The sequence below is a fragment of the Eretmochelys imbricata genome, chromosome 1 (genome assembly GCF_965152235.1).
Source record: "Eretmochelys imbricata isolate rEreImb1 chromosome 1, rEreImb1.hap1, whole genome shotgun sequence".
NCBI classification, from domain to species: Eukaryota; Metazoa; Chordata; order Testudines; family Cheloniidae; genus Eretmochelys; species Eretmochelys imbricata.
In genome coordinates, this window is record NC_135572.1 from 177,037,191 (window position 1) to 177,063,157 (window position 25,967).

General features: G+C 42.0%; 1 protein-coding gene across 6 annotated transcripts in view; it reads right to left on the reverse strand.

The window, feature by feature from the left end:
• Positions 1-25,967, reverse strand: part of USP25 (ubiquitin specific peptidase 25) — a 146,098-nt gene that overhangs the window by 26,935 nt on the left and 93,196 nt on the right. For all 6 annotated transcript variants that reach the window (XM_077819893.1, XM_077819886.1, XM_077819879.1 and 3 more), the window contains exons 10-17: positions 25,127-25,275; positions 21,915-22,042; positions 20,162-20,257; positions 19,727-19,888; positions 16,614-16,822; positions 15,704-15,774; positions 3,898-4,126; positions 1,459-1,659 (exon numbers count right to left, since the gene is read on the reverse strand). In XM_077819893.1, the coding sequence (XP_077676019.1) occupies positions 1,459-1,659; positions 3,898-4,126; positions 15,704-15,774; positions 16,614-16,822; positions 19,727-19,888; positions 20,162-20,257; positions 21,915-22,042; positions 25,127-25,275 (1,245 nt within the window). The remainder of the gene's footprint in view (positions 1-1,458; positions 1,660-3,897; positions 4,127-15,703; positions 15,775-16,613; positions 16,823-19,726; positions 19,889-20,161; positions 20,258-21,914; positions 22,043-25,126; positions 25,276-25,967) is intronic.

Below are 25,967 nucleotides of genomic sequence, written 5' to 3' on the forward strand. Positions count from 1 at the left end.
GGAAGAGCTTAGTGAACTGTTTTAGGATTAAAAAAAGTTTAAAATCATATTTAACATATTTGAATTGCCTGTAAGCCCTGCTCAAGCAGAACACAGTACCCATGTTGAGCCTCGGGCTGTGCATGAGTGTAAGGTTCTTCCTGAATCTCCTTGTGGGACTGTGGCCTAAAATAGCTAACAGTTTAAATCTAAAAGGTTTACATTGCAAAATAAACATACATTACAATCAATACATTTTACTTTTCAAACAACTAAGACAAAACAAATTCCTTTCCATTTAAACGTAGAATCTTCACTAAGGAAAATGAAACAGACTTGCTTATTGCTTTCAGTTAGTAAAACAAAAACAGGATAAACACCTGCTCGTAAATTTCAAGAGAAATTCATTAAATGTTTTGTATCACTAATACAGAGAACAAAAACTAGGTTGTTCCAAGTAACTGAAAAACAAGACATTTAGAAGATGAAATCACTCTTTGGAATAAAAAAAATGCAGTTTAACATTATCAGTACACCAATTTTCTGGATCCATTTGGCCAAACTATGATGTGTGTGTGTCTGTCACTACTAAATGAGCATACCATCTTTAATGATCCAAGAGTGACAAGAATGTATGAATGACAGTCTCCCGCTATCCAACCGCATCTAGTCATCTTAAGTATTACACTGTAGAACCATCAAAGCTAGAAATGGACATAGCCTATTAACCTTACCTAGTCTCTTTCTCTATGTCAGTGGGGGACCGTCTGAAAAAGTAGTTCACCAATTGTCTGTTCAGGTCAGGTAAGTCCCAAGCAGTGGAGTTTCCATCACTATTCTTTGGAGTCCACCACACCATCCCTAACATTCTCAGTATTTTCCTGGTAATCAGCCTAAGGTTTCCTATTTCTTAATTTAATTCCATTACTACAATAAATATCCCATATACCACACAATTGCTCCCTCTCCTTACGGATAACTTCTGCTCTTGCATTACTGTAAATCTAGAGTATCTGAGTACCAGGAAAATTTAGAGTAAGGAGCAAGGGAAACTACTCTGGAAATACCAATTTCTTAAAATAAAAGGCCAACAGAAGCGGCTAACTACTCCGCCCTTTTGAAAAATCAGGGCACATTTTCAGTTTTGAAGAATGCCTTCAGCTGAGGTGGTACTGGAACTTCACAAGGGCAGAAAGTACTCAACATTGGTAAGACCATCCAGGATGCTTTTTTTTTTTTAAATATTTTTTTTTTTTTTATTTTAATGAGAAAAGAAAACCCCCAACAGAAACCAATGCCCATTTAAAAACCAACCAAACTTCAGATGTGGTTACTTTATAGAACTTCTGCTGAAAACAATTCAGATGTGAAGAAAAACAGTTCAGTATCTTCAAAGATAGGACAGTTTACAGCTGGCACTAGCGCATGCAAAGCTTTATTTTTGTCCCCCCCCAACATAAAAAACGTATGCAGACCAACCTGGAGCAGAGGAGGGTGCTGGCATCCTGGGTGTCTGAGATGCTAACAACTTTTCCTGTTGTACTTTCTGAGCAAGTTCTGCATCCCATTCTTCTAGTTCCTTTTCAAACCGCTTATTGTCTTCCTTGACATAGTCCTTTAAATCAGGAGGCAACGTATCCATTCCAAGCAGCATCTGACCCGTTTCCTTATTAAATTCTTCTGTAAAACCACATAGTTTATATGTTTCACAGAATAATGAAAGGCGACAGGGATACACGTGGATGAAAGGCGTTCAGAATGAGCATTCTTGAAAGCACACAATATACCAGCAAAATTAGACAAGTTGTCTCACATTTATGCATGCTTCTCAGTTTATCATTTGTCATATGCAGGAAGCTTACTCACCTGGAGGTGGAGTTCATGAAGCATATTGCTTCTGCAATTTAAGTCTTGCACTTAGGCACCATAAGCTCATTACCACCTAGAAAGCCAAACCTCTGGGGCTGTGTGCAGCCTATGAATCAAAACGTTCACAGCAAAATTACGTAAGGGACCAATTGCTTTCCATTCCACTTGGTCTTAGTTAGAGTTAGAACTTTTAGACTGGCAGAGCCACAAGTTGGAGCCAATGAAGACTGTGGCGAGAGGCCCCTTATGAATCTGGGGATCTAGAAATGTTGAGGCTAATCTTAGTTCTCATTTAAAAATAAGTGAAATTTCTAACTTTTTACCTTATGAAGATAGATTTATATTGCTTTACATTTTTAAGGCTTAGAAACTTGTCACTAAGTTGTAACCAAAAATCCAAGTTCTTCATGGTATTCTCATTCTACACAGTGAGGTTTTGAAGATCCATGTAACCTGTAACAAGTAGTCCTTTGATTTCTGGGACCAATTCGCTCATGTCTGGGTGTGGAGAGAACAGTGAAGGCCCCAAGTGCCATAGCACTATAGGCATAAGAAACTCTCCTGTCTTTCCTGTCAGATGAACAGCCAATCTCCACTGAACAGTCAGTCTACACCATCTGTGGCTACAAGAGGGGACAGCGGAGGAGAATATATATTTTCTTCTACAACATTTTTGAACTACGATTTAAACTACAAACTAGTTATAAAAAATAGGATTGAGGAACACATGGTCCATCACCACAATTTATTCATAATATACACTTGTCTATCGTGACCAGACAAGAACGGCGAGCAGTGGGACTGCTTTCTGTCATGTACCTTTGCAGTGAACATTTGTATTCCTGTGGAAGTATATGCATATACTCCCTAGTCATTGCTTTCTGGTTGGACATGATTTAATGCAACAAGGGATGTGTTCCCAAGAAGTGTTATCTGAAGAGAGAAATTTCAAACTACATAAGTTTTAGCCGGTCTAATTGGGACTGGCCAACTGGGGCCAGATGAGATAATCAAAACTACAGATTAACTGGAAAATGCAATGCTGCAGTGCCATCTAACGGTTGTTTCTGGCCCTGGAGTCCTGGTTGTTCAGTAAATGCAGAGAGCCGGTTAAGGCAGGGTCGAATAAACAGGTTCCTGCTGTGTTCCTTTGTTTTGATTTTCACAAGGAAGAACTCAAAATGTAAGTTAGCTATGAAGTGCTCATTTTGATAATTTGCTACAAGTCTCAGTTTTTTTTTTTTGTTTTTGTTTTTACACTCCATAAAAAAGTATATTAAGTGGCTGAAGGCAAGAAAAATATTCCTGAGAACATGTAAAAGTGACCTATTCTACAGCTTTTAACGTTTAACTTTTTTGGTTTTACTCTCTTGTGTTGTGATAAACGTATGCCCTTACCATGACGTCTTCATTTGGTAAACATTTTATTTTGCTATTTTAATAATGTGGAAGCACTTCGTACTGTGACCTTATGATACTTACTACTCAAAAGATGGGCAGTATTTTTTGCCCTCTAGAAAACTATAAACATTGATACCTATGAGCAGAATTAAACAATTCACTTTCTACTCATTTCTTTAAACACTAAAGATTCTGACATCACTCCACATAGCAACCCCATCTTTAGGGCTATAACTTGGACAGCGCTTTATCTAAACACCTACAATATTCTTTAGCTGATCTACAATTAAGCAATGTTCACTTGTAAAATCGTATAAAAGCAGGATATCATTGTTGCATTTGTACTGAACTCCACAGGAACATGGGGATTTTTTTGGGGGAGGTTGCTTAGTTTTCTTTGTATTCAACAAAAATGCATATGTAACATTTTAGTCAACAATAGGAATTAAAATAATCATATGACTATTACTTCACATGTAAATAAAGTATTATATACAAGTTATAATTATAGCAGAATTTAAAAACTTGAAATTTAATTAGCCATAGTTCAGATATTCAATAAAGCAACAGAATCACTCAGGAAGTCAACACCTTGAGCACAACTTCCACATACTGTATTTCATGCTGAAAATATGCCCCAGACATTACCTTGTATCAAGAACTGTTCCTTATCATTGATATACATTAAACAGTATGCACTGGCATTCCTGTAACCACCAAAAGAGTCACGTTCCAACTCCTCCCAAGTTGACTTTGTCACAGAAATGTCATTATATTTCATCCATCTCCTCTGGTGGTGGTCATAAATGTATGCCCAGTAGTGTCCTGCGTTAGCTTGGCCTTCGTGAACGAGTACAGCATGTAACCGATAAGGAACCTAACAGAAAGAAAGCATAATTTAAATGTTGTTGCCATTACAGTAGGAGGAGGTTACTTACTATAACTGGAGATTCTTCAAGATGTGGGATCCCTATTTGGATTCCAGATGTGCGTGTGCATGCGTGCCAAGCACTGGTGCCAGAACTGTTCATAGTAGCATCGGTTGTACATCACGCGTTGGCTGTGTGGTGCATCCAAGTCTTGTGTATTAATGCCAGTCCCACTTACCAGTAAGGGGATGGAGGGCAGGTACTGGAATCTAAATAGGGACCACACATCTAGAAGAACCTCCAGTTACAGTAAGTAACCACCTCCTCTGCAAGTGATGGCCTCTATATGGATTCCAGATGTGGGAGAGTAGCGAGCTGTGCTCGGAATACTGATCTGGACACTTGAAAAAATCAGACAAAGTAACATGGGTTATAAGGAGACTACAGCTTTATTTTCCTAACTGACAATTTACCTGGGTCAAGCACCACTCAGATAGTCACTACAAACTTTTCAAAAGCAATCGACTAAAGACAATAGATGTCTTCCTCAGAGCATGTTCTTTTTCATTCTCCAGTGTACAGTACAGACACACAGACCGTTTAGATCAGCTCCATCCCAGAGTGACTACAACTCATCATGCAAACATCACGATTCTTCTACCACTGCCAAGTTCAAGTACCATGTCTGGAACTTCAAGCAATCAGCCACAAACTATGAATTCAACCTTCCTTTTCTCAAATCTGAAAGTAGCAAACTTCAAACTCTAGACTACATACTGTTAAAAAGCTTAACGTTAAAAAAAAACCCATCTAGCAGCTGAGTCACATGTTTCCCGGTTTAACCAAGTCTTTCCAAAGCATAAATACAAGCATGCTGCAGCAGAGACAAATAATAAGTCAAACAATATACTGAGTTTAGGTTCTAATTGTCTGATCATGTTGACTGCATCACTAACAAACTACATAAATGAATGGTTTCCTTATATAATAATTGGTGCACTCAATGCACCAGTTATTGTCATCTGAGTAAATAATTAAGAGAACAGAGGCCATCTGCCTGTCAAAGATGGCCAATTTTAGTACTCAAATGGTTGACACAGAGAAGATACCCTATTTAATACATTAATAAGCCATTTGTTGATAGGCATCTAAGCGTCTTATAACAGAACAAAACAATAAAATTAGAAGAAAAAACAGCCAGGTAAAATATACAGTCAACCTATACTAAAACATCTGGCAAAATACATAAAATCACTTAAAGTTTTCACTGGATTCTACCATCTCCCAATTAACACAAAACAGTAAAGAAAAGAAAAAAGGAAAGTCATCATCTTGGCAGTCTGCACATCTGTTTTTATTTTCCCACCCCACCCTCCACATGCTTTCGCTTCCTGGATTCATCCCAACCCTGTGATCTTACTCTTCTGCTCCAGCCTTCGATGCACAGAACTGACTTCCTGTTATTGTATGCCAGGTGCTCACCCTCTCCCCCCTCATTTAGCGTCCAACTCTTCAAGCAATCCCTCCTCCCTTCTTATCATTCCTACATTCTGCATATCATTAACTATTATCTCATGTCTTTCCCTCCAGTGTGTCTGTCTTGCTTTACTTGGACTTGTTAACTCTTTGGGACAAGGAATGCATTATACCTAAGTTTGCAAAGGGCCATGTAAATTAACAGTAATATATTGGTGGTTTAATAAAATCAGTGATAATTCAGTCACTTCATTTCCGTGTACATCATAAAGTTGAACACTTACATTTTAAAAAAGAGTACATCTTGAGAGTACCAACAGACCTATAATAATTAGGAGCATACAAGAAAACAGCTGCATTCTTATTATGTTCAGTCAGTGAAGAAACTGCTAGATAGAGAGAAGCATGGCCAGGTGGAGGGTCCTCCCCTCATTTTGAGATAACAGAAGAGGGACTTCATATCAATGTCTAGGCCAGACCATGCCAACAAGTATACATCCTTGCACTTTCCTCAGTGTCTAAGAGCATGAACTTTAGCTCCTAATCAATGAAAGTATTGATACAAAGATTTGCAGCAGATGTGGAGACAAGTCTAAGTTTTTACCAGTCACCAACACACATTAACCTCTGTTCCCAGTGATGCCTTATTGGACTACACAGTCTACCTTGCCTTCAGTGGCTGTAAATAACCAAAAAACCTGTGAGTAAGGCCAAGAGGGGTTCTCCAAGAAATCTGCCTTGGTTTTCTAGATCAGTAGAATACAAGGATCAAATAAGTTAGCAATAAGACTCTAAACACATTAGGGACATAGGATGCTAGCTAGTGACCATCTTCTGGCAACACCTATGACAGAATTTGAAGACTTTTTGCAGTAGAGATGAGAAGTGTTACAGACTATAAGAGTAGAGAAGGAAGAATGATCCACTCTACCTTAAAAGACCTTTAAAAATGGTAAAGGTGTTTTTCTTTAAAAAAGTTCAAGGGAAAAAAATATCAATTCTATAAAAATAGCATTAAATATTACTATTATCCTTAATACAAAAGAGATTTTTAGAAGGACTGAAAATGTTAATGAGTGGCTTTTTAATCTAAGGCAAGCAATATAAGAAAAACAAAATGAAGAGGAAGAGATCCCAATGCTATTCATACAGCAATCTTGAGTGCTAATAAGCCAGGCTGATATTAAAAATTTAAGCTATCTTTCAGGTTTATTACTATAAAGAACTAAAGCCTAGAGTGAAGATCTGTGTAGGAGAATGTCTGCTGGATTCTTGTTGCACACATCTTGAAAGCTATACTACTGCAGCAGTAGACTTTAAGTTTAATATTTGTGTTATCGTCATGATAAAAAAATAAGATCACTTATGACAATGATTAGGGATATTGGAATGTTCCCTGAAGTAATTACAGGGTTTTTACTTGCCCCTAATATTCCGGCCTACCATTCTCAAAACAGTAGACCTCAGAGTTATGAACAGCAGAGTTACGAACTGACCAGTCAACCACGCACCTCATTTGGAACTGGAAGTACACAGACAGCAGAAGAGACAAAAAAACAAAAACAAAACAACCCCAACACAAATACAGTACACTACTGTGTTAAACGTAAACTACTAAAAAAAAATAAAGGGAAAGATTTGACAAGATTAAAAGCAGATTTGAGAAGGTAAGGAAACTTTCTGTGCTTGTTTCATTTAAATTAAGATGGTTAAAAGTAGCATTTTTCTTCTTCAGAGTAAAGTTTCAAAGCTGTATTAAATCATCATTCAGTTGTAAACTTTTGAAAGAACAACCGTAATGTTTCTGTTCAGTTATGAACATTTCAGAGTTACAAATAACCTCCATTCCCAAAGTTCTACTGTATATCAGTTTCTTTGAGCTACGAGGCTATGCAAACTCCCTGAAACTGTAAGGCTGCTTCACAACTAGCCAGCAGGAAAAGTGGAAAAGGAGCAAAGGTTGCATCTGTCCCTGAGACATGAACATTGCCCTCTGTAAAGCTCCTTAGTGCTGGCAACCCCAGCTGAAAGAATCTTGGCAGTCCTGTGAAATGAGTGTCCTCGGTGGGTAACATTGTTCAAATACAGCTGAGTTACCAAACTGGTTTGGTAGCATTTTTTAAAAAGGAATATGAGTATGCAGATTAATTAGAAAGACTAATGGGGCTGGGGGGAAGGGGGGGAGCCTCTGTACGCCTTTCTGATGACATTCCCCACCACAAGCATAGCACAGTACAACCCATTGGGACTGAGGTTTTAATTGAGTTTTAAATAAAATTGTGCTAATTGGGTTAACTTCAATCCCTCTTTATTGCTGCCAAACTAGCTGCCAGAACTGTTTAGTCTGATCAAGGAATGTTAATTGCAGCCTTCCATGAAGAGAGAGATGTATAGTGCTAACAACTGAATTCTGTACCAGTAGCTGTATCTCACAATAAACCATTATATCAAGAAGCGATTAATGGTACACAGCAACACACAAAGTATGTAATTAGCATTAAACTTTCATGTGGTAACTACCAATGTGTGTAACAAGAGAGGCATCCCCAGGAAGGGAAACTTTCAAAATTGTGTACCCACCCCCCTATCACCCTCTTGTTTCCTCCCTGCATCAAACTGAGCTAACAAGGCAGCATAAAAACACTGACGTAGTGGAAGAAATAATGAAGGAGAATGGAATGGAGTAATCCTGATAATTGAAAAAGCATGAATGACCGACATTTTCAGATATGACTAGAGATTTTGGGTGCCCAATTTGAGAAATCTTCTCTCTACTATCCCATTCAACATATATATGCAGCCATTAAGTGAACTGATAAGACGACAGACTCAAGTACCAGAAAATTCAGATACACAGCTCTACCTTTCCTGAATCCCACATTACCACACTATTAGCACCACAATAGTCCAGGCCTTGGACAAGATCAGCTAATGGGTGAACAACAGACAATTGAGGTCGAACCCAAGCAAGACAGAGATTATGGTGGTGGAAAGAGGAAAGCATTTTGAAGTTTGCATCCATGTTGCAGTCTCCTGTGGTTGAAGATGCGTACGCACATGCACACACGGTCAATTCAATTCAGATTCTAGTTTAAGAGATCCAGGAGCACTCTCACTGACAGTAAACTCTCATGTAGCAGTGTCTACAAGTAATGCTTTCTACTATCTCTGCCTGTCTAGAAAACTTAATCCCAATCTGGAGCCCAATAACCTGGCCTCAGTTATGCATCTCCTATCTGGACTACAGCAACGTAACCCATCTGAGCAATGTAGACATCACCCTTTACGAAACTGTCAAGCACAGAATATTGCAATATGTCTGCTCGGCAACATGACTACCATAAGCCCATGAAACCTCTCTTCCACTCTCTACACGGCCATCCCATAAAGAATATTATGCCAAATGTCCAAGGTCTTAGTCCCTACCTTCAAGACACTCAATGGCCTGGGACAACGATATCTAAAAGATCACCTAAAGAACCAGGATGAAGAGCAAGACTGACAACTCCACTTAGACAAGGCAGCTTTCTACAGTAAAGATAAAATTCACCTGTGCAGCAACTTTCTCAGGGGCCAGTCCAACACTGAGGAATGAACTCCCATAGGAATAAAGGACCATTACAAACTTAGATTTCTAGTTTCACAAGGCATGTATTCATATAGTTTGAAGAAATGTCAATTAACTTTTGATAAATCCATTTATTTGGCCTTCCTGGTCAAGGTGGTAAGGCAAGAAAGGAATTTAAGCTATAAATGTCACAAGATAATTTTGCTAGGGCTTTATAGACCACTGCAGTTTCCCCATACGATTTTTAGCTTTAATGTAATGTTTCAGAAGTCTTGTTTTTTATATAGTCAGAATATATATTACAACGTTCACTGGTTATCAAAACAGAAAACAAATACCACAGTTCCATCCTTCCAAGGAAATTGGTTTTATGGAATCCAGAAATCTCTCAAACCTCGAACTATGACCTAAAAAGGAATGATTGTAGAAACTGGAAACTCACTATTAATAATAAAAGATTATTATAAAAGTACCCTCACATAAGCAGTCTACAAAAGAAAAACAAAATGCCTTTATACTCCCATAGCCCAGACTCAAAAGTTGGCAGCTGAATCAACTATAAAGATCAGCCTCCTCCTCACTGTGTCAGGACAGCTCCGAAGAACAGCAGTGTTGTGGGGCAACCCCTACTCCCAGAATATGATACTAAGCTGGTTGGGTATCTGTGCAGCCTCCAGAACCTCAAGTTATTTTAAACCTTTGATGCACACACCGCTGCTTTAGATTAAGCAATGGGTGTAGTGGCACATCAGGTACCAACAAATCAATGTGGCATCTTCATCTTCCTTGGATATGGAATTACATATTTTCAAGGAAATAAAATGACACCTGAGCCCCAATATATTGGCTGGGTCTTGACTATAAGAACCTTTTTACTCTTTTTCACCAAATTATCCTCCTTGCTCCAATGTAATGCTTGTTGGCTAATAAATTGTAGCCATCTAGAAGTGAATGACCAGGCAGGTGTTTCTTCATGTCACACAGAAGTCAACAAACCACAGATTATTTGGAATTGCGGTTGGACATCTGAAGACCTTCTTAGAAAGCTTAGGTGCCTTTACTGCTAACTAACTTACAGTCCCAAAAAATTAATAGTTGCACTTAGCAGTGAGCCTTCAAATTACCAAATGTTACTGCTAGATGACCTGCAGCATGTATCCTCTTTGTTATATCGTAGACCTTAACAAATCCTGCCTGTGAGGAGGAACTTTAAGGGACACTATCTAGGTAGGTCTGCTGGAAAGTCTGAATATCAGCACTGAGCTGCCGATATTTATTACAAACACTGTACTAAAGCTTTAATGTACCTCTAGGAAAAATGTAAGTTGATTGAATACCTCTTATTGGAAGGAACACAGTTGATTTGCTATGTTTTCCTAAAGTAAACAAACAGGGAAGACATCAATCAGCAATTCCATAAGTACCAGTGTGGAGGAGAAAGCAAAAATTACTTAAGTAGTGGTGTGTCCGTTCTAGGGTACCCTCTCAAAACTATACGGTATATTAGGAAAACTCACTTGAGGAACACATTTTTTAATGTGTCTATCTCAGATACACATCCTTGAATTTCCCTAGGCTCTGTTAAGTTATTTATCTAGCACTTCCCTAACTCTAATTAGCTATTAGCTAATACCTAAGAAGATATTAAATTAATGATACATTCAGTATAATGCACTATAAGGAACTGGTTTTCTTCCCATGTCACATTCCACATACGGGCTGACTCACATTTTATGTCTATGATGGTTTGCTTTCTCCCATCAATAGGGCATCTTGCTAATATGAATACCACTCCATATTTTTTAAAATTAGAAGAATGCTTAAATTAGGCCCCCCTGTTAATAGGGGGCCTTTATTTTTTTCCTCCTCACATTTTTAGAAGCATTATACCAGCAAGCTGCCTCTGTCAAGCGGGTATTCTTCTACTCAGCACGGCTTCTTGAAAACAGAAGCTCTTGCACTATTGCCCTGCCCAAGCTCTCTTACGTGACTCCCTTTATACATAACAATGTTGTGACTGGAGGCCCAGGGGTCACTCAGTTAGGGTGAACTGCAAAGAATGGGGCAATCCCCAAAGCTGGTGGATATTCCAATATTTAGATTTACCAAGCCAGCCCAAATTAACTTCTATTATACCTCACTGGTTACTCAATAACACAGTTCCCTTAAAGCAGGGGTCGGCGACCTATGGCACGCATGCCAAAGACTGCACACAAACCGATTTTTAATGGCACGCTGCTGCCTGCCGGGTCCCAGCTGCCGGCCCCCGCTCAGCCCACTGCTGAACCCAGGCCGGGACCCCAGCATGCCATTAAAAATCCTGCCAGCCCCGGCCCGCTCTTCTCCGCCCCCCACCCCAACGCACATGTAGGGTGAAGAAGCTTGGTCCTGCCGGCTGCTGCAGGGCAGGCAAGGTCCCCCCTTTCCCCACCATGCTGGGTGCCTGCCCCTCCTCCTCTCTCTCCCTGCAGCTGATCAGCTGATGGCCCTTGCAAGGGAGGGGGAAAAGCAGAGCTGCAGCGCACTCGCTGCCCCGGGGAGGAGGGGTGGAATCAGGGCATATCCCCTCCAACCCCCTGCCATAAGCTGCTCTGGGCAGGGGGCTGGGAGCACCCCCACAACCCTAGCCCACACCCACACCCCTAGCCCTCTGCCCTGACCCCTGCACCCCCTCACACACACCCAGCCCCCCATGCCGACTCCTGCACCCCCTCACACACACCCAGCCCCCCATGCAGACTCCTGCACCCCCTCACACACACCCAGCCCTCTACCTTGACTCCTGCACCCCCTCACACACACCCAACCCTCTGCCCTGACCTCTGCACCTCCCATACAGCCCCAACCCTCTGCCCTGATCCCTGCACCCCCCCACAACCCCAGCCTTGACTCCAGCACCCCCCACACCCCATACCCAGACTCCAGCACCCCCCCTCACATGCCCCCAGCCCTCTGCCCTGACTCCTGCACCGTCCTCACATACACACTCCCCCCCAGCCCTCTGCCCTGATCCCGGCACCCCTCACCCCCCCAGTCTCCTGCCCTGCTCCCTGCACCCCCCACGACCCCAGCCTTTACTCAAGCACCCCCCCACACCCCATGCCCTGACTCCTGCACCCCCCACACATACCCAGCCTCCCTATGCCCTGACTCTTGCACCCCCCACATTCTCACCCCCACCCCTCGCACCAAACGGGAGCTCCTGCACCCCTCGCACCAAATGGGAGCTGCCCAGGTAAGCACTCCACACCCAAACCTCCTGCCCCAACCCTGAGCCCCCTCCCTCATTCTAGCTCCTGGCCAGACCCTAAACCCCAACCCCCAGCCTGCTCCTTCACCCCCAGCCCTGTGCTCAGCGCACTCCCACCCACAGCTCAGTGCAGAGAGAAAGAGGAAGAGAATGGGCTAGAACCAGGGAGAAGGTAGGTACCCACTCTACATGGGTAGGGCCGGGATCCCAGACCAGCAGTGGGGTGAGCGGGGCTGGCAGCCGGGACCCTGGCTGGCAGGAGCCGGCGGACGGAACCCCAGACCGGCAGCGAGCTGAGTGGCAGCAGGCTGACATCAGGATGGGATTCGGGCTCCTCTAGCTGCACTAGGGGATGGGGGGCTATAATAGCACTGGGAGGAGTGCAGTGAGACAGGGGTTCAAACTGAAACAGGGGAGGGGCACAAGTGCACGGGAGGGGGCATGGGTGCACAGAGCAAAGGGCCAGTCAGGGCAGAGGAACCACGGTGCAGGGCAGGGAGCAACCAGGCTGGGGGTAGGACAGGGAAACTAAGGGGCTAGCTTTAGCGGCTGGGGCGGGGCAAACAAACAATCAAAACTGCAGAGGGAAAAGGCAAACAAACAAGCTGAGGGGCTGGGGCAAAGGGCTGTGAGGTGAGAGGGAGAGACAGCTGCGGGGGTGGGTAGGATGTCAGTCCAGGGTGGTGGTGGGAGGGGAGAGGCGGAGGCACGTGCGCCCCCTTGTGCTTGCAAAAGAAAGTCTGTTTATGCTGGCTGCTGCTTCAGGCCCAAATGGTGGCAAAAGGGCACAGCAAGCCAGGTAAGCAGCTGAGTCCTAGAGGCAGGAGCTGAGGCAGATGGTAAGCAGCCAGTGGGGGTGGTGGAGGGGACAGCGATGGTGGTGAGGGCGGGGGGGAGACATAGATGGACAAGGGGGCAGGCTCTACGCCACGCCCCCGCGTGATCCCACAAACACAGTCAAGACCCCCACCACAAGAGCAGAGTTTGAAAATTACTCAGTCCTTGAAGACCCCCTCCACAGTGGTCTGCAGAGTCTCTGCGTGCTCCCCCAGCAGCAGATGGTCCTCTTCTTCCTCCTCAAGGCTCCAGCAGTGAGTCTGGTGGCCAGGCAGGAAGGACCCCTCGCAGGTGGTGGTGGTGTCCACAGCAGCAGTAGCAACAGTTGGGGCCCCTCACTCCCCTCCTCTGGGGAGTGGGCCAGCAGGCCCCTCGCAAGGGCTGCAGCAGGAGCAGCAACAACTGGGAGCGGGGTGTGTGTGTGTGCGGTTCAGCAGCCTGGTAGCAGAGAAGTGGAGGGTTGTCTGGCCAGCTAGGGGAGTAGCTGGAGCAGCAGCAGTGAGAGCCCAAGGCCTAGCAGCAGCTGAAGAAGCAGCCTCCTGCCTCCCTCCAGGCCAGAGGGCTGTAGGAGAAGAGTCAAGGGCCAATCTACTGGCCACTGGAGAAGCAGGTTGCTGTTCCCTGACTGACCAGAGCAGGGGCTGCATTAGAGCAATCAGGAACCTGCTAGAACCAATTAAGGCAAGCTACTTAAGACATTTGGAGCCAATTAAGAACATACTAGAATGCATTATAGCAAGCAGACTAATCAGGACTGGTTTAAAAGGGACCTCCCATCAGTTAGTGGAGGGCATGCAAGGGGCAGCGACTGAGGAGGCGTGCTGCTGGAGGACTGAGGAGTACAAACGTGATCAGGCTTCACGAGGAAGATCCTGTGGTGAGAATAAAGACGGTGCTAGGGGGAAGCCAGGGGGAAAACAGCCCAGGGAGTTGTAGCTGTCATGCAGCTGATACAGGAGACATTGTAGACAGCTGCTATCCACAGGGCCCTGGGCTGGAACCCGGTGTAGAGGGCAGGCCCGGCTTCCCCCCATCCTCCCAACTCCTGATTGGACACAGGAGGAGTTGACCTCGTCTGTGAGCAACACCAGAAGGGAAGGTCTAATCTGGATCCGGACTGTCCCTGACCCACTAGGTGGGACAACAGAGACTGAGGAGATTGTTCTCCGTTTCCCCCATGCTGGCCAGGGATGAGGTTAGCTTAATGAACAGCAGGTTTGAGCCTCTAGCAGAGCAGCCAAACTGAGAGCTGCTGTGAACCTCTGAGGTGAGCAAATCTGCCAAAAAGCGCAGGACCCACCAAGGCAGAGGAGGAACTTTGTCACAAACCCTTCTGCACCTTGGTGGCTGCCCTCCACCAAACACCACAAGAGGGCTTCCATAAGACTAGCAGAAGGATGCTCATGAAGCACTCCCCTGTCACCTATAGGCCCTTCTCGTAAACTGGATCAAATAAATTTTCCTCTCTTCCTTGTTGCGACAAAAGAAATGATGGACAGATAATTCTTCAGTTGTAGACCTCATCCCTCCTTTTCCTTTCCTAACTTTGGTACATTTACCTTGAATTTTGCCTGTAAGCTCTTTGGAGCCTGGAAGCATGGTCTTATGTCTGTAATTTGCCATACCCACAAATGGGTACCAATGTTAATAGTTAAAAACCACACATAAAAAAACCCCAAAAACACACACATGGAAAGAGGATTAATTGGATACAAGACTACTGAAGGAGCCGCTACTATATATTATGATGGCTTAACATTGCTGATCACAGTACAAAATATATCACTTAACAAGCTTTGTCCCCCAAGAAAATGGTTTAGCATGATAGTAAAAAGACTGACTGATGCTTAATCAGGATAGAATTAAAATAACTCTTGCTTAATATGGATTTATATAGGTAGTTCCAAATACCTGTAGTTAAGGGGTGTTTAATCAAGTGTTAAATAGAGGTGAAATTCTGAGTCATATTGTAGAACTTTCAAAGTAAAATGAATAAGAAATGAAGATGAAATATAAACATATAGGAAATAGGTTTCCTGTATTTTTATTCAAATATTTTTTCCTCTTTTTAAAATGGTCTCTTATCTTAATTGGAAGTACCTCACTCAACAGCCTAAATAGCTTCTATTATGCAATGCTAAAATTACAGTCAACACAGCTGCATAGAATCAGGTATTCTGGGTTTTGCCACACATTTGTATCACAACATTGGTTAAGTCACTTCATTTCTAATACCTGACTTCCCTGTAAAATAGGTATTACAGAATTATTCTTTGACTTAGTGGTGTGTATTTAGGGTCTACAAAACTCTCTGATCTTCTGATTAAGGACCTCAACACATTATACACTGCTTTTTTTTTTTTTTTTTAAAAACTGACTTAAAGAAACATCTTTCATTAAAAAGATTAAAATGATCTATTTTTTCTTATGATCTCATGTGGACATTTTACTTACCTGGACCATTGATTTGTCAGAGTACATCAATTCAATTGTCCGATGTATTCTAGATATGCTTTCCTGCAAGTCTAAGGGAATAAGAAAAAAGTCATATCCTTCTATGCCACCACTATGAGTTATCTATATGCTTCTACAATATGCTACATCTTCACTTTTTCCAAGGCTCAAATAAGGATAAATATTTCTAATCTTATTTAAAAATTAATGTTAACCACTCACATGCCAGACACTGGTTTCTCAGAACTGAATACAAATGCCACAATCCCAGGGACAATGCAGCCTGCTCCTCATAAGATACCAGGCGCTCTCTATGGGCAAGAAAGTGGCTTTACTTTGTTCCTGCCCTTGTTTGAACAGTTAGTGCCCTTCCTTGTGCCCCACACCAAGGGAGCAATCCATGCACTCTCCCAAACAAAGGCCCTGCAACTGTAAGTAGCTTTTGCAAAGAAGCTCACTGCGCTCTCCCAAAAGAGTCCCAAGAGATGTCCCAGGTTGTGCACCCACAAAAGGCCCAGTCACAAGCTGGCATAACTCTTTAAACTGCCTGTCACACTGACAGCTACAGGACAATGATGGAAAAATCTACCAGTGCAAGTATCACTTCTCTTCCCCTCCCACCCCTCCATATCACACAGCACAGCAAAGCCTGCATAGGGTACAAGCCCAATTCCAATGTGAAAAGGCAAGGTTTGGGGCTAGACGTCAATGCTTTACCATCTGAGACAGACTGATATTTTCGTTAATAATAGATGTTTTTACTTCATCTGTCTGTTGAAGACAAATGTAAATTCAGTAAGAATTAGGAAAAGTGATTGAAGTCAAACACACTTATTTTCTTCCTCCAGAAGCAAAACATTTTCAGTAACCCTTTTCAAAAGCAACTGTAGTCTCTACTTTCTCAGAGTACCTCTAGTGTCATTTTCTACTTCAGTCCTCCAACGATGTAAACAGCCCTCTAACACTGAAAGCTCTTCTTCCGTTATGTGTCTTGGTGCTGGATGCATTGGCAGGTCTGGAGGAATTCGGGACTGTGTGAATGGTTTGTGTATTACTGATCTTTGGACAGGTGATGTGCTTGGTATCTCTGAAGATGAAGGCCCCTGTTGTTCTGTTGTGCTGTATTTATTTAAAATATGAAACAAGAGACTTCAAACTTCCTATACACAAGCTATACAGAAACTGACTTCACAGACACTTGTAGCTGAAATATAAACCAACCAATCCCTAATCATTTTTGTTTTTTAATCTGAGCAATTTTAAACACTTTAAAGCTAACAGTTATCAGGTTAAAGCAATACAGTCCACAAATTAAGTACTGGTTTCCTTACACCTTGTCCACAGTAGACTTTTTCTTCGGATTTCCACCATTGCTAAACTGATATTAATCCAACAGTGCGAGCAACAATGGGAGCTCTAGTGAGCACAAGCTCCTGTGACAAGAGTAAACATCTGCGTTAACACTGCTGCTATTTACTCCTAGGGGAATTCTGCACCACTGCGCACATGAAGAATCCATGTTCCCTGCAGATTCCTCCCCGCACAGAATAATACATTCTGCTGGGGAGACGCTGCAATTACACCTTTCTCCCAGCAAGGGCTGCTGTGGTACCAGAAGAGAGGTCAGCCAGCTCAGGGCCTGAGCAGGCAGCTGCAGAGAGAGAGGGGGCAGAGGCTACTTTCCTCACAGCACCATGCCCATGGGGCTAGGCGAGGAGGCATAAGATATGGGAGGACGGAGAGAACAGGGCACACAGGGTTGCTGGGAGGTCACATAGACTGGGGACCAGAAGGGCTAGTGGTGGTGGTGGGGGGGGGGTGGGGAACGACACGGGACGACAGACTGGGGAAGGGGCACACGAGCTAGTGGGGTGATAGCATTGAGGCAGAGGCTGAATGGCAGTGGGGGGTGAGGGCCACGTAGGTATAGGATGAGAGAGGGTGGCTGAATGGGACTGAAGGGACACATGGGGATGAGGTGAGAGGGCGTGCAGGGATAGATGGGGACGGGGCAGATGTGCCTGACTGAATGGGAGAAGCTAGGGGTCAGCCAGTGTCTGCCTGGGGGAAGCTCCCCTACTCCCAAACAATCCCTCCCATGCAAAAAACCCCCAAACTGTTCCATACTTCTCCCACCCATATCCAATAACCCTCCAAGCTCCTGCCCAGCCATTACTTCCCTCTCCCTCAGCTCCTCTGTTACCCCTGACTTCCCCAAGGCTTTGCATTGCTTTGGAGAGGGGTGGGAAATACGGTTCAGTATTGTAGTTTAAATGAATTATTACTCAGTTTTGGATTAATAAGTCTAGTAAGGAATCCATTTGTCAAAAAACATTTCCTGAAACTTTTTTGTTGTGTGTATTGTTACAGATATATGTGCTGACGGGTACTTTGAAATAAATTACCAAAATAATTGAAACTGGTGTGATAATACTGTGTTATTTTGAAAAGTAAGATATGCAAAATAATGTAGAATTTTAAAATGTTGTGGACAGAATTTTGAATTTTTTGGCACAGAATTACACCAGGAGTAACTACTACTATGTCCTTTGGTAGCAATGGTGGGAAATTAAAAAACAACCAAGTTTATACACAGCCCCAGAGACCACTTTTGCCCTTATGCCTCCCCATTTCGGCGTCGGCTAAAAAATTTGTGCTTAGTTTCCAGATTTGTACATATGACAGAGCCCAAATTAGTTAACCTTCATAGCAAAACAGATCTATTTACTTGGGATTATGCCTCATGAGGTTATTTGAGATTGACTGGAGTATATTGTGATTTGGAGAACTCAGGGAACGCTTATAGTTGAAGGTATGCTAATCTGATTTGTGTTTTTAATGTTTCTAACATATGGGCCTAAAAGTCACAATACTCTCTTCTCACAAAATGATCTCAGTACACAGCACAATTTTAAACAGCAAAGCACTTTCTGTAGTGTAATTCAGGCAAACAGTGTTCCCTTGCTGGAGTCTGTCACCTATTTTATTAATAGGAAGTTTCTATATTCATGATGATCAGAGCAGTACCAGCAAAGCACTTCAGCACTTTTAAAAAGAAAACTTTTGATCCATTTACTTCAGCAGGGATACTCGCAAGTTACGCAAGTCTTTAGTTGCTTTGCTGGATTGGGACCTACTATCCCAATGAATCGGTTGGTATGAAAGCACTGATTCATTGTCACAGTGCCATGTTCGATTCTCATCTGCAAATCTCTCAAATCCATTTACTTCAATGGGGTGGAAATAAGGGCAGAATTTGACCTCTGTCAGCATGGTATTCCGACACTTACCTAAACCAACATGATCAAACAGCAATTTTAAGTAATGAAGCACAAGAAGAGCAAATAGCATATGACAGAAATTTAGAAATGCAGATCATTGCTGGATTAAAGCAACAGTTGGAGCCATTCAACACACGCATATGGATTCTGATAATATATTTTTCCAGTGATGTATAATTTATACACCTATAAAATCTTGTATTCATTTTAGAATTGCAACTGTCACTCAAACTATAATAATTCAGTTTTTAGAAAAGTTTAAGTTTTATAACTAGAATCAGACATTAACAGAACAGATGAGCTCATAGGGTCACATAATTCTATCACTAAGATAAATTTTTCTTAGAGATAATTCACAATACACAGCAATATGGCTTCTGGTTTTAGTTTAAAATTGACAAATCTTCACCAAAACAAAATTTGAGAATAGGTTTTTATAAATACATAACAAAAATACTCAATATATAGTATTTTTGTTATTACTGAAAAATATTCATGAGGAGGAGGAGCAAATCCTAGAACTTCCCATATTAGTTAGGAGCTCTGGCTTTTAAGAGGGCTCATTTTTACTATTATTGGACAAAAATATTAAAAAAAACAACTCCTCTCCCTCCTCCTAGTCATTCCTCATACTGGAGGCAAACTTCATTCCTTAAAAGTGATCCATAATTTGCCTAAAAACAAACACCTAAAACCAGAAACGCTAAATAAAGAACACACACAAATGAGATCTCATTTTTACCTTGGTATCGTCTGTGTTGTTACAGTACCACTAGGGGGAGCACTAGCATCAATATCATCAATTGGAGAAGTGCAGACAGGTTTACTTGATGCAAACTCCAATGCATACTGTAGGACATCTACCAGGGGGAATCGTTTAGGACCAGAACCATAGCTTAAATATCTGTTAACCATAGAAATGTATAAATATCATGGCACTCATACAAAATGGAATTTTTGGCAGACTACAATTAAGTAAAATAAACCTGCCATAATAAATTCCATGCATTTAATTATTTTGCTTAAACAAACATTCCACAGAAGTTGCAAGTGGAATGGAACAAAGGTCTAAGAGGAACTTCGGAACACTTAATTATATACCATGAATTATTCTGATCTGTACAGCCTACAATTCAATGTCACTTGCACTTATGTTTGGAAAAATCATCTGTAGTACCGTTCTAATCTCTGCTGTAACACTGTGAGATACTCTTTAAGTCTCTTGATCTCATCCCGTTTAATTCTTGTAATTTCTCTGTTTTTGTGCATGTATCTGTGAAAACAAAATGGTAGACAAGGAATCACCCTTCTGCATTTCAGTAGTGACACTGAACTCTATTAACTGTCATGCACATTCACTAACAACTGAGTTTGATTCACTAAAATCATTTTTTGTCCACTTACGATGCATTAAAACACACATGTAAAAGAAGAGACTAATGATAAGGCCATGTCTACACCATAGGCCCTACAACAGCGTAGCTTCAGCATTGCAGCTACACTACTGCAGCACCGTAGCATAGGCACTTCCTACATCATCAGAAGGGTTTTTTCCTGTCAATGTAGTTAATTTACCTCTTTGAGCAAAGGTAGCTAGGTCAACAGAACAATTCTTCCATCAACCTACCCATGTGCTCCCCGGAGGTCTAGTTGGATTAACCATAGCATTCAGGAGTATGTATTTTTCACAGCCTTAAGAACCTATATCCACCTAAATTAAACGTGGAACAGGCTTAAGACATTTACATTTGTTTGTCCACTATTAATCAGAAGAATATTTTTTAATTAATTTCATTCTGACTTGAATTACTTATACAAAATACAAGCTTATGCTAATCTTTGGCATCATATTTGGCATTATAAAACTTTCAGAAAAGTCTGATTCCCAAGCTCTAAAACTCTGTCCACACAACAAATACAAATATATCGTAACTACTTCTCAACATGCTTTTTGATAGTTAGTCATGAAAATGGTCTGTCCTCACAAACATGGTTGGTTTATACCACATCATCATCAGCTAACAGTATTTCACCCAGCACTCTGTAAACTAGTACAGCACCCTTTTTTCGGCAGTGTGGACATATCCCTCAAGTGCTCCTAACTGGCTTAACAGTCTGTGCAGTAACGTATTCCATGTGCACATCTTAAACATTGGGGAAATAGTATTTGAAACACTATGGAATAACACTGTTCAGACTAATCATTTAAGTAACTAGTTATAAACTGGGTCAAAAGCTGTAGCATGGAGTGTGTTTCAGTAATATAAATAGCAATATACCTACAACTTTTGTCAGTTGCATGAACCTACTAAAATGATTATTACAAACCATTAACAATTAAGCAATGCTCTTTACAATGTAACATTACAATGGAGTTAAATTCCAGCAAGGGAGGTTTAGGTTGGACATTAGGAAAAACTCCCTGTCAGGGTGGTTAAGCACTGGAATAAATTGCCTAGGGAGACTGTGGAATCTCCATCATTGGAGATTTTTAAGAGCAGGTTAGACAAACACCTGTCAGGAATGGTCTAGATCAGTGGTGGGCATCAGGGTAATCCGCTGGCAGGCTGTGAGACAGTGTTTACATTGACTGTCCGCAGGCACGGCCGCCCGCAGCTCCCAGTGACCATGCTTCGCCATTCCCAGCCAATGGGAGCTGCGGAAAGTGGCGGCCAGCGGATCATCAACACAGACTGCCTCGCGGCCTGCCAGCGCATTACCCTGACGGGTGGCAGGTTGCCCACTACTGGTCTAGATAATTAGTCCTGCACAAGTGCAGGGGACTGGACTAGATGACCTCTTGAGGTCCCTTCCAGTTCTATGATTACTATGAGTTAACCCAGTGTAAGAAAAACTGGCAGTTTAACCAATTCTGTGTGATTTAATCTGTAAACACACTTTAAGATACCGATGACTACATTATACCGTACCTGTCCAGATATAAAATTGGAGGAAATTCTAATTTGTTGTGGATCTTCTCTGGCCTTCCCAAAGCCTGGTTAAACTCAAATCTTGAGAGCTCAAAAGTTAAGACAGGAGGAAGTTCAGTGAACCAGTGCTGAAAAAACAAACAAAAGAAGCACACAGTAAATTCTTTTCAACCATACTGCAATTGTTTGGTCATACAGTTACAATAATGATTCCAACCCCGTGGGTAAAAAAAAAAAAAAAAGATTTCGACAATGGATCAGTGTCAACTTTGTATGGTTCCCCCACCTTTCATCTTTAGTTTAAGTAAGACTGACTGTTTCTATTCAAACTTGAGATCATTAGAGCCCAATTGTTACCAACAGGATTACCTGGGTGGAACACACAAGGTAAACCAGAGTTCTCAGTATCTTTCACATCCCATCAGTTTAGTACAGAATTAAAACCTGCCATCACTTTGAGAGTAGATATGAATTGCCAGTGTTTGTAACCATATAAGTTTAGTGACCTTCCAGGCTCTTATGGCAGCCAAGTTTTGTTTCCTTACATCACCAATGGCAAATAGCAACCTGAGGTTTTTTTCTGAAGTGCTATGTCCTTTGTTAAAGCTATGAGAAATTCAGCCGTCTGCAATATTTCCAACACCTTAAAGATTTGTTGGCTATTTTTAATATTTAATACCCTCCATGGGAACTAGGACTAATTTACTGTACATCTGCTGTCATCTTAGATTGGTAATTGTGCAGCAATATTCTTCTTTGCTGAGATTTGGATATTGTCTTTCTGGTTTTACCACTGTCAACAATTCTTTAGAATATGCTACATGGCTGTTTTTGCTTCTGCCTTCATGTAGAAATTAAAATCCAGTGTCTTAACTTTACAAGATGCAAAGACGGACAATCAAGAACATTCTTCTCGGTTTTCTACAATTTGTCAACATTCATATAGTCGATTTCAAAAACCACTGAACCCTGGAATTTGTAACTAACAGATTATAATTAAACTGCTCCATTTCAACTGTGTGCGCATGCCCGTGTGCACGTATACACAATCTTAAAGGTGTGGTGTCCACCGTGTTCACCACACACAAAAAGCAGACTGACTTTCATAAAAAAATTGTGCTTCATATTGCACCGAGATACTTTAGCAAAGTCTTTGTTTGTATGTTTGTCTGCTTCAGGAAAGGTGTTACCCTACAGCCTTATCATAAAAATGTTGAATTTATGCTGAAGTTGTATTTGTTTTATTTTTTTATTCTGGTCACCTGCACAAACAGAAAATGTCATCCGAAAAGAAAACAACACGAATGTGGGATCTGTAGGCAAAGGTGAAACAAACAGCAGTTGATAGTAAAAGGAATAAGTGCAGAAGAGAAATTTTAAAACTTTTGACAGTATTAGCCAATTGGAAAATGTGACGGAGCAGGGAGTGTGGCGGATTGACCTGGGAATGTTGCAGGGGAGTTTTACTGGGACTTTCTGCATTGGGGATGGGATAGCAGGGGATGGCTTCATTGGAGGGACGATACCTGAGCATGTAACCTGAGCCAGGAGGGGGGTTTGGGTGAGGCAACACCTTTTGCTGGGACGCTGGACAAAGGCTGAAGGAGGAGCCAGGGGGAGGCTGGGTGAGACAGCTAGAGGGGGTTTTGAGTTGGGAGAGGACTGGGGAAATGGAGGGAACCCCAAGGCTGGGGTCTAAGCTCCCTGCCCCGCATAAGGACCTGAATGCGGGGTCCTGGTTGTACCAACAAGCTCTGTTTGGGACTGTGTTCCTATCATACAATAAACTTTCCGTTTTACTGGCTGGCTGAGAGTCATGGTGAATCGCAGGAAGAGTGGGGTGCAGGGCCCTGACTCCCCCACACTCTGACAGAAATTACAGCTACAAATTGGAGAATGCTTTTATTATGCTGTTATGCTTTGTAATTAAAAGCTAATGTATATTTTGACACCACTTTAAAGGTAATAATGTTTTGTTATTGTAACATATTTACACGAAAGGAAAGACTACATCTGAACTAAGGAGACAACACAATCCTTTTAGGAAGGATTTCACATTCTTGAGATAGGTGTGACATGATAGTGAAAATACATAAACTGAGAGAATGTGGCTTAACCATTATGGGGGATGCAAAAAAAGAATCATCTCATCCCCTTCTACTTTTGCCTGCATACTGAAAACATTTACATCCTAATTTATTCAAATAAAAAATAAATTTCTAAATAATCCAGCCCACCCCAAATAATGGAGTGTTGACTTGTCTTTTTTTTTTTTTTTTTTTTTTTAAATCTTAGGTCAGAGTTAAGTTCTACTGACATATTGCAAACAGGCTAGTCCCAGACTAGATAGATATGCAGTTATTATGTAGTGTGTTAGACTCTTCTGAAGATGATAAATTGTCAGAAGAAAGAAAAAAATGTCAATACCTGGCAAAAACCACATTTTTATAATTGTACTACGAACAACATTGTACACGTGTGTCATCTGTACACTAAATTCAGACCAAAATTGTTACCTGAAAAATGTCAGCTCATTAGGTCATGCAGGAGCTTAAAATCTGCAGGAGCAAATAGCAAGGCACCCAAATCCATTGCCTAAATAGTCAAAAGGAACCCAGCACAGCTTAGCCTGTGCATGTTCTCTATGATACAGTGATTCAGTATGCAAATGAGGATTGAGTCAACTATGACAGGGAGGGGTTATGCAAATGAGCATTGTTACAGCCTGTGCTACTTCACCACTATAATTGTCTACTCTGGCAACTGTGTTCTAGCAAAAGCAGGGTAGCCCATGCGAAAAATGTTGGTCATGTGACCCTCAATGCCATCTCAGAAAGATGAAGGTGGACCCATAAGTCTGCAGAGGGACATCTCCAGCCACACTGGAGACATGGTGCTCACTCAGGACTGCACGACATAGCAGATGCAGCAATTTTTTGCATCACCATATGCTTCTCCAGGGCCCGATGCTGAATTGACTCCTTCTATTTGATCTGTCCGGTGAGCAGTAGCCATTTGCACTCCTTACAAACACAGTGCATACCACACAGGCTTGATTTAGGCTTGGCTTACACCACTACAGCTGCAGCCTGCGTGATCACCAGCACAGTGCTCTCTGGGGATCTGCACTCTTGGTTAATAATCTTGCCCTGGATTTACATCACCATAAAGAGGCACTATTAGCCCCTACAGGAACCCAACATTTAACTCACCTCCTGGCCAGACTTTCCAGAATTTTCTGAATGTAAAGATTCAATCTCCCCTTCAATCATGGCAGCTTCTAGGCACTCATGCAGATCTTTAAAGCCATTAACCTGGAGTGGGTACTGGCCAAACATTTCTGTGTTTTCAAATTTCTTACCTTGGCAGGAGAGAGGTATTAACAATTAAGGTTTTATGCATAAACATTTGTCATTTAAGCGTCTAGTCAGTCATGTGTTAGGATCAGAGAATCAAAAACGCAGAGCTGGAAGGGACCTTGAGAGGTCATTAAGTCCAGCCTCCTGTGCAGAGGAAGGACCAAGTAAACCTAGACCCTCCCTGAAAGGTGTTTGCCTAACTTGTTAAAAACCTCCTATGATGAGGAGTCCACAACCTCCCTTGAAGGACTATTCCAGAGCTTAACCAACCACCCTTACAGTTAGAACATTTTTCCTAATACCTCACCTAAATCTCCCTTGCTGCAGGGTAAGCCCATTACTTTTTTTGTCTTACCCTTTAGTAAACATGGAGAACAACTGATCACAGACCTCTTTATTGCATCCTTTAACATATCTGAAAAATGGTATCAGGCGTTCCCTCAGTTCACTTTTCACAAGACTAAACAAGCCCAGCTTTTTAAATCTTTCTTCATAGGTCAGATTTTCTAAACCTTTTATTATTTTTGTTGCTCCCCTCTGGACTCTCTCCAATTTGTCCACATTGTTCCTAAAGTGTGGCACCCAGAACCAGAGACTGCTGAGACCTTGCCAGCACTGAGAAGAGCAGCACAATTACCTCCTGCATCTTATATATGCTATTCCTATTAATATACCCGGAATGATATTAGTCTTT